A 10,055-nucleotide genomic window follows, 5' to 3' on the forward strand; every position below is an offset into this window, starting at 1 on the left:
GGCGACAGCAAACATAACAAACGTCAAACCGACATGTTCGATATATCAAAGTTCAATTAACCAAACAAACTGAATCGTCCAACGCAATAAAAAACTAAGCAATCGTCCAACCAAACAATGAAATGAAATGAAATAATGCAGAGTCAACGGAATCGGCTACACAAAAATACTGGAAAATTATGGTGATCATCTCATTATGAACAAGGCAGCCAATAGTTCACTGTGCCAATGAAAACCTATTTATTGCAAATGGGAAATTATAGAGCTCAATACATGACCTCAAATTCATGGAAGCCATATAAATATATAATAATACTTTCTGCTGTAAGAAGGCATCCGACTTTCCTAACAGAGAAGAACTCCAAACAGTTTTGGTGGGCTCATACTAATCTCTTTTGCAACATCTGTTATGGAACTACTAGGGCTGTCGTTCTCCATTTTTGATTTGTTCATGTCCATCAAGGGAGGATTGCATGTACTGCGCCCACTCAAGAACTCATTATCCCTGCTGCGCAGACTCTGGAGGCGGGCAATCTCCGTTAAAAGCAATGAATTATTTCTTCTTAATATCTCGTTCTCCTCCGACAGAGAAGTGGCCACTGCCAGAACCTCGGAGTTTTGTACTGTCGATGATGAGTATTGGTCTAATGATTTATCATGATCCGTCCGCGGCCCCTGCCCGGTGGAGACACTGGAGGCATTTCTTCTCTGGATATGAGACAGGAAATGGCTCTGGCCCTTCCTGAATAACTTGTTCGCAAACTCGCAGCGTCCTCGAACTATCTTGCGAAATCCCTACATCACCAAGCCCATCAATTACAATACTACATCCAAAAATAGGCACATCAATATCATTAAGGAGAAATAATACTTACATATGTGTTTAGTTGTCGAACAAAGCTGGAGAAATTGGTGTGGTTGAAATAACTTGGCAGGACAGAGGCAGAGAACTCTTTGGGACGCCATACCACGAAGCTGTTGTTATGGTCTCCCCAGGAAACGATATGGTCTGTGGAGGGATCGTCCACTAAACGGTATGTCTTTACAAGAAAAGGAGCCGCCACGAGCCTCACTAAATCCCTAGCAGCCCCACTCCCTCCCATTTTGAATCTACCGTCTTTGGCAGCTTCTTGATTAGCCGGAGCCGATGCTAAAATATTTATAAGCTGTGAGATTAAGTGATGAGCAATGAGAGCGAGTGAGCGATCTCTGTTTCAAACAAGCAAAGTTTGTCATATTTTCTTCAGCTTTCCACAGAAGCTTCTATCTGAGGCGAGTAACGACTCGCCGCGCACCAAAACAAAGTAAAGTGAGCGCAGTATACGCATGCAAGCTTGTCGTAACGCGGGGCTGTACTAATTATTGTATTCTATCGCTGTCCAAGGATGTGGAGTCAAGTGGGTATACATTTTCCTCGCCGTCGCGTTTAGGATTTGGTTCGGGTGCACGTTATTCGCATGCAAAGTTATCCGATAATTTCGGCAACCCTACTATACGGACTTTTGTTATTCCTTTACTTTCCAACCCTTATGATTATTTTTACACAACAATGTAAGGAATAAAATTTAGTCATGTGACGTGTCCATGAGTGAAACATATGTAAAGCGTTTATTTAGACACATGATAAAGATGGTTATACGTTTAATATTTTTATTTACTTGAAAAATAAGAAATGATGTAAACTGAATATTATAGCGTTTTTATTATTATGAGCCGATCCTTTTGGTAGATGATCAGCTTGAGTGGATGATCAACTTGAGTCGAGAGGATTATGATTCATCAATGATGGTTATGGTTTACTATTTCAAATGAAGTACGGTTAACTTTATCTGAGTCTATAACAATTTTGTTAAGCATAGTTGGATTATAGTCCATTAGGATCGACTAATTTTAATAATTGGTGACAAAAATTGACTTTAAGTGGTTTTGACGTGAGTATTGTTTAACACAAATGATTATATCGTGTTAAATTATGTGATTGATATTGGTTCATTATGGTTTATAAAATGTTAATGTCACATTATAACCATAATATTATAATATCATAGTGTGACATTCATTAAAAAAAATTCTTAATTAACCAATGACAGTGCTCAAAGATTTGATAACATAAGAATTATATCATATTATAATGTTTAAATATTATAGATATTTATTTCAAACTACAATAAAAATTAATGCCTATGTTCCACTCTAACATTCATCCATGTTAATTTTGCATAGCATGTTTCTAAGTGATTTTTTCCATTATTACATTGATCGAAGATATGCACCTCTATAACATATTTGAAAGGATATCTCATGATTATATAGCATTTATATTGGCTTGATGTAATTCAATGTGAAGTTACTCTATGGCATTAATTAATAAATAGTTATGACATATGAAAATCAAGATTTAAAAGTCAATTTCAATATGTAACTCATTACAACACTTAAGTTAATTGGAATATGTTACACTGTGAGATTAATACATACATCGACATTAACACGTTGATGGTGTTATGACTCATTCTTTGAAACGTCTCAACGTTGATAGTGTTAATCCTGATTCTTATTTAGAAGAACGTCTTCCGTAGTCTTCTCGTGCACTATTTGTAGGCACATTCGTGCACCATTTGTAACGACAATCACAAGAACCCCTTTTTGTAGGCATATGAATTTCTCCGACTTCTGGCGCGATAAGGTTTACTTCAAGGATTTCGGAAAAATATATGCTACTTTGAAGTCATGTGCAAATTTTTCTCAAACTTCGAGATGATTCTTGGCGTAAATATTTAATGGAAGACTTCCGACATCTGAAAAAGAATGCTCGGGATCTTACCATTACGTTGAACTGCTTGAACAACATTGCATCGTATGAACGACCCGCGCTTGAATTCCTCTGTATGTTAGATATGCCAGAGAACTATGAGGCGTGAAATGGTGATATACGGATATACGGAGGACTTTATCAGAGTGTAGTCTAATTATTTTATGCTTGTTTGGAGTTTCCATTATTTTATGTTTGTTTGGAGTTTGTATGGAATATAGTGAAATAACTTTTTATTAGAATTTATTTGGGTTTTTTAATTTATTTTTTAAGGAATAAATAAATTTAGTATTTACAAAAAAAAATAAAGTATTTGAATGGTGTAGATTTCACATATCAAATTTGTGATTTCAGCATATTTTTGTTTAAATTAAAATAAATTTGATTAAAAAATGAAAAGAGAACACATTTATGGTTAAATTTTTACAATTTTTATAAAAAAATAATATGGGATTTTTTTTAAAATTAGAGCAATTACATTGAAGAGTGGTAATAGGCCCTCAGTTGTACTAAAGGGTTTTGAGGAGTATCCATGAATACATCAGCCACAGAGCATTGATTGTTGATCACCTTCCATGTTAACCTTGGCTCAAGAGGTCTTGTTAAAAGGTATTGTTACATTCAAAATTGTTATAGATAAACAGGGCCAACCAAACCTTCGCATACGAGTTGCACGATTATCACTTGATGCAGGGGTTACATGTGTTGTGATTCACTTAGATCCCTTTCTTTTCTAGAACGATCATAATAGTGCAGCTCACTATCACTGAATGCAAATGCGACACTCTTCGAGCTTCACTTTTGCTTGCCTAATCTTCTATAGGCTTACTATTTCTTTTTTTCCAATAAGAAAAAAACCATCTTACTTTAAAATAAAAGTGGTTACAATTTATGAAATACTCATATTTCTAGTCATTTTATTTGTCTTTCACTTTTTTTCTTCATAATAAGAACTAAAGACTCAAAAGATTATATCTACGAACTTTTCTTCTTTTTGTTCTATTAAAAAAAAATAAAAAAATGATGATTTCTTTCTTCTAAAAGATCTTCCCAAAAAAGAGATAACAACATGCATGACACAACACATGATCTGTAGAATAGTAGTCACTTCAAAACCATCATATTTTTATACTCCATGTGTTGTGAAGGACTCCATTTTCTAAAGTTGAATAATATATCTTTTCCCGTGTGCAGTAACATCCTTTTTTTGAAAGTTAATCTGCCACTTGATTATGTTACCTATATATATATATATATATATATATATATATATATATATATATATATATATATATATAACGCATTAGATTTAGATTGAGGTCTTTCTAAAGCTTAACAATCATATATATATGTGTGTGTGTGAGAGAGAGAGATTGTTAAGCTCTAGAAAGACCTCAATCTAAATCTAATGCGTTACATCTAGTATGTAAGGGAGAATATGCCAAAATTTGATCTTAACTACACCCAATTGATGATTACCTTCGAGTCCCCAAAGACTACTAAAACCTTCATAGCAAGCTTGTTTTCACTAAGTAATGCCCTCCATAGAGCGATAAGTTCTTATTTGTTATTAGTTCTTGTCCCGTTAGACTAGCCAAAATGATAGGAGTTACCTCACGACAACACTAAATACGCCCCACTGTCACACACCTCATTTTGTGAAGCCTCATCAAAAAATACTACTATAAAGTGTGTCCAAACCTCCTTAAATATAAAATCTCTCTTAGGGGGGCCTTGCAACCAGCCCAATCTCCAAAAAGTATGAAATGATCCTTACACACGTGTCTCTAATATCTGGGTACACTTGTTCAAAAATATTTTCATTCCTACACCTCCAATTTCCCTATATAATATAGAAAGGTAAAGTATGAATTGTCTTGAAATCCTCAAACCATTTATTAAGACACTTTTGTATGGAGAACTTGTTCCAAACAACATGTAGATTAACAAAATGGAGGACCCTAGTCCAAACTGAGATTGCAAAATGACATGAAAAAAAGAGAAGTACCACATCTTTTGAAGATTCTTGACATAATTCACATCTTCTAGGTCCCTTAAAATCCATTTTTTGTATATTCGCCCATGTTAAGACCTTATTATGCACCACCAAAAACATAAAACATTTTAATTTTAAGGGAAACTTCCATTTTTGGGTCTTCTGAAACCATGTAGCTTTATCCTTCAAAACTCACCCCCTATGTAATGTGTGAGTATATTTCTTTATCCGAGATTTGTTCTTTGTGCATCTCACCCTCCCAAATAAGTTTTTCTTCTTTATTTGTTAATTCAATCCCTGCAAGACATAATTGTGTGGTGGACATAAACCACTCTAGTGTAGAAAGAGGCACAAATATGGTAAGCTCATTTTCTTTAAGCCAATAAGCATATACATATGCGTAAACCCTTTTTTCATGGGTTTTGTTGGAAAGTAAATTCCTTCCTTATGCAAATGATAAAGGAGAAGAATTGAAAAAGTGTGTATTCCCTATACACTCTTTATGGCATCCAAAACCAATTTCGATTTTGTTCCCCTTACCAATATCCCATCTCATATTTCCAAAAAGCCAATGTTTTTTCTTCATCATGCAACTCCATATATATGATGTTTAGCTTTTTCTCCGGAGCACCCTCTTTGAACCAATCCTGAAGTTGTTTATTTTGTAAATATTTTATTTTATGAATTGTTGCTAGATTTCTTCACCCTTTAAATCTCTCCATAGGTTCCTGACAAGTAAAGCCTTACTAAAAATTTTAGTGTCGTTAATTCTGCCCCTCCATCCCTCATGTTTCATTAGCACTTCTAAATGAACTAGGTGGATATTCTTTGTAGAGCCAAGCCTTACCCAAAGGAAACTTGGGATATACCCTAGAGGACTCACTTCATCATAGTCAACCTCCCTCCCAATGTAAACCATTTGTGAGACAAAATTGATATATTGAGCTTAAGTTTTCTTATTAACCACTCCCATTCCTTAATCTCATACCTGTTAGGTTTCAAGCCTTCTTCCCACATATTTCCCATTGTTCATAAAAAAGTGTGAGGCTTCTCCGAAACTAGTAAGGATCTGATGATATGCTTTCCACTCAATGATAAAGACCTTCCTAATTAAAAAAACATCATTAAGTAACATTGTATAAGATGATAATATTCTTAGTAATCCTACAGCCAAAGATAATGCCATTAAATTGTGCTCTACTTAGAACATCAATAATCATAAGAAAGAGGAGAACGAACAATGCACAGCCCTGTTTAGGACATCGAGATGCTTTAAATAAATTTGTCTAATTAATAATAACATAGTTCACCGGTATGATACATGTGATAATCCAATCAACCACGAGACTCCAAGACTAATCTTGTGAACGATCAACCTTAAGAACTCCTAGTCCACGTTAGCATATGTTTTAATCAATTCAATCCTCATTAAACACACCTCCATATGTCACGATTTTATATAATGAATACATTCTCGTGTAATTGCCACAACGTCTTGGATTTGTATGTTTTTTCTAAAAAACTAAATTGTTACGGAGTAATAAACTTGGAGAGGGTGGCTTTTATCCGATTTCTAATGATTTTTGAGATCATTTTATACATTATGTTGCATGAGGTATAGACCTAGAATCGATGAAAGAAAATGGCTTTTACAGTTTGGGCTTTGATTTTATAGAATCGATGAAAGAAAATGGCTTTTACAATTTGGGCTTTGATTTTATAGGCTTACTATATCGCACAAATCACACAAATAATCTTATTCGATGTATAGATAATCTTCTAGATCTATGATCAACTTAATTAGATTGTTTATTTCGGGGATATTTCAAAACTATTTCAATGGAACAAAAGTTGTGAAGTAAAAAAAAATTGATCACTCCATCGAATTAAGGGATATTCTAGGGAAAAAAAACTAAGATAATTATGTTTTTGAATTTATGAGTTTTCGTTTTTGAGTGAAATATGTATTACTTACATTATTTGATTAGTGTTTGATATTTATCGAAAAAGGTGTGTCTATTTTGGAATAGGGTTTATTGAATTTTATTATTATTATCAATAATTGTTAAGAGGAAGATATATATTTAACATTTATTTTATATAATATTTTAGAATGTTTATAATAATATACATAAGTCAACGGTTTAGATCTATCTGTAAAATAATAATGTCTTTTTTCCATTTCAATTAAATTGATTAATGAAAAACATAATCTGTATGAACAGATGTTATATGATGTGAGTTATGGTTCTTTGGGCATGTGCTATTGATAAGCCATGATATTGACATGTACTATTGTAAAAAATCATATTTACATAATAAAAATCTCCATGATAAAGTAGAGCAAATCTTCATGATTATGCTTTTCGAAATGTATACATATAATTTTTACATTAATTTTTTTTTATAATTAATAATAATAATTTAAAATCAAGTGATAATAGTTCTCATAATTTTCTACCAAATTGTATAATTAAATAATGTTTTGATGTATATTATAAATTGATATAATTACGCTAATATTTAGGTCATGGATGTGAGTAGTTTTTGATTAATAAATGTTCATTCTTATCTCGAATCAGAAAAAAAATGTGCATTGTTTCAAAACCTTATTTTATGTACTTGAATCTTTTCATAAGATTTTTTTTCTTCATTTTATTTAGTTTGTAAATATAAATTAGGTGAAACACTATAGATTCAATATTTAGTTATAACCTAAAAATATCTCTTCAATGCACCGAATTATTTGAGGCAAAGAGAAAAGATATAACAGTACGAACCATGTTAATATACAATTTTTGTGATCCATAATGTAAATATATATTTTTGTAATTAATCACATCATTAAAATTTAATAAAATCTTAATATAATATAAATAAATATCTGATGTGATGGGAAATCTCAATATACAAATTACATTTGATAAGACCCGATAAGTATAACTGACTCACCCACCTACCACAGAAAGAATAAAATAAGGAAGTGGGAAATGCTTTAAGAGTTTGATGTTCTGATTTGTATTTCCAATGACAATCTATAACTTAAAATCGCAGATGTCGAGATATACCTCAACTACCCTCATGAGCGCTGGCATGACAGTCAACTTGAATTTGTAAGTTTCAAGAAATACTCAAGTACACTCAAGAGATCGGCATAATAAGGTTTCTCCAGAGTCAACTTGAATTATAAGTACCGTGGCCCTTGCGATTAATTAACATGCATACAAATCACTGTTCAAATGTTTATCACATAAACCGTCGTGAGATAATAAAAGTAATCTGTTCAAATCATATTAATAATTCTTTTTAAAATTGAAAAAAGAATTTAATAAATTTAGAATATTGAATTGAAACCGGTTAGATAGATAAATTAAGTTAATTTGATGATAAAATGATTTCTTTAATCAATCTAAACTTAATAATATTATAATATAAAGCTCAAATATGAATATAGTTTTCCTATAATGATTTAAAATTAATTTTAAAGGAAACAATATTTATGGAGATGTATTTAAAATATTTGATAATATTTGAGTGGAAGTTTTAAGTAAAACTGAACTTTCATTTAAGTTTATTTAATATTATTTTTAATTTATTTTCTATTAAAATTATTATTTTTTGTGATATAAATTTAATAGGAATTTATTAGAAATTCCAAGTATGATTAGAGTTTTAATATGTTGATACTAAGTTTAAGTTTAATGTGTTACTAAGTGTTTGTTTTTTTTTGTTTTTTTTATTATTTTACAAACATTATAAAAATATTTTTTTTAATGATTTTTAAAGAGTAATTTTTTGATATATATAGTTTCGTTTGGGACAAGACTTTTGGGGACCAATCCTCCTACCTAACTATTGAACCCCAACCACCAGATTGAAAATATGATGAAACTTATTTTAAAATATATTTTAATAAAAAATAAGAAAAATACCTAAACTAAAAATGTATATTTAATATATTTTTGTAATAAAAAAACTTTTTTTCAAATAAAAATATAATAAAAATTAAAAGACAACAATTTTGCATATGAATAAATTTTCATTATAATAATCTAAATTTTGGAATATTTCATTATTTTTTAACTATTTCAAAGTAATATTTATTAAAATAACCACATAAAAATTAAAAATTATAATTTTATGAAATATGTGGCAATAATAACAAGTGCATGATACATTTAATTTCCTCAAGTATGGTAAAGATTGAGCTATAATATTTGCATTCAAACAATGTACAAATTTTCCGTATTGAAAGTGATAGTATATTTAAATGGAATTAAATTAACTAAATTTAGTTATATCTTTAAGAAAAGTTACATTAAAATATATGCTATAATTAATATTATTCAATACGTAAAAATTAACATTACAATAAATATATGATAACTTAATATATTTTACTAAAAAAGACACTACAATTTGTGGAATCATTTACGATTTATTTTAGTGATATCTTTAAGAAAAGTTACATTAAAATATATGCTATAATTAATATTATTCAATACGTAAAAATTAACATTACAATAAATATATGATAACTTAATATATTTTACTAAAAAAGACACTACAATTTGTGGAATCATTTACGATTTATATTTGACGAAAGGTGTAATACCTTTTTATTTTCTACTCTTAATATTGACTATTTTATTCATGGATTTATTATTGAATTGAATGCTTATGGAAGCCATGTTTAAACTTTTGTGATGATGTAATTGGTTTGATTATTGTTAATATAATAAATAAATTTTTGGAAAACCACTCATGAAAATAGCACTAGAGCTAGAAGACTTCTTGTCCGCTTGGGAAAAGTTATTGGTGGTCAAGTCCACATGATGGACCTTCCCTTAAATCTCCTAAAAACCCCCAGGAGAAAATAGTTAAAGGTACATTGATTTAACATTCTGGAAGATAAGGATTATGTTACATCACATAGTTCGACAAAGATATTATGTAGGGTTGAATTAAGTGTTGTAGGAGAAAAAGGGAGGCTTTAAAGGAAAAAAATGATTTTTTTTCGAAGAAAAAAAGGCCTAGGCAAAAGACTAATAGACCTTAAAGAAAGATTTTGCTAAAAATACGCTTAGAAGAAATCTATAAAATACACCACCTATGAATCAAAGAGGTTGTTGATTCTTGTGGAAATAAAGTTTTAGCACAAGGGGAACTAGTAGAAGCAGTTCATGGTGAAGATGAACGTGTTCGCTCCTTGAGTGGTTTTCCATGCAATAATTATGGTTAGATTCT

At 30.7% G+C, this 10,055-nt stretch overlaps 1 protein-coding gene across 1 annotated transcript; it reads right to left on the reverse strand.

Annotated features, from left to right (window-relative positions):
• Window positions 1-204: 204 nt before the first annotated feature.
• On the reverse strand, window positions 205-2,486 carry LOC149167534 (heat stress transcription factor B-4-like). The gene is made up of 3 exons (XM_089430512.1): window positions 2,479-2,486; window positions 876-1,209; window positions 205-795 (listed from the first exon to the last, which is right to left on the reverse strand). The coding sequence occupies exons 1-3, from the start codon at window positions 2,484-2,486 to the stop codon at window positions 346-348; spliced, it is 792 nt and encodes a 263-aa protein (XP_089286638.1). The 3' UTR covers window positions 205-345.
• Window positions 2,487-10,055: the final 7,569 nt, after the last annotated feature.

The sequence above is a fragment of the Pinus tabuliformis genome, chromosome 5_1, assembly GCF_031772625.1.
Source record: "Pinus tabuliformis cultivar Carrire ecotype Pingquan chromosome 5_1, CPIR1, whole genome shotgun sequence".
NCBI classification, from domain to species: domain Eukaryota; kingdom Viridiplantae; phylum Streptophyta; class Pinopsida; order Pinales; family Pinaceae; genus Pinus; species Pinus tabuliformis.

What these genes read in the sequence shown, in the direction of transcription:
- LOC149167534 (XM_089430512.1), bottom strand. An exon ending in TTCGACAACTAAACACATAT is followed by an intron (nt 796 to 875) that starts GTAAGTATTATT and finishes TTGGTGATGTAG; the next exon opens with GGATTTCGCAAGATAGTTCG.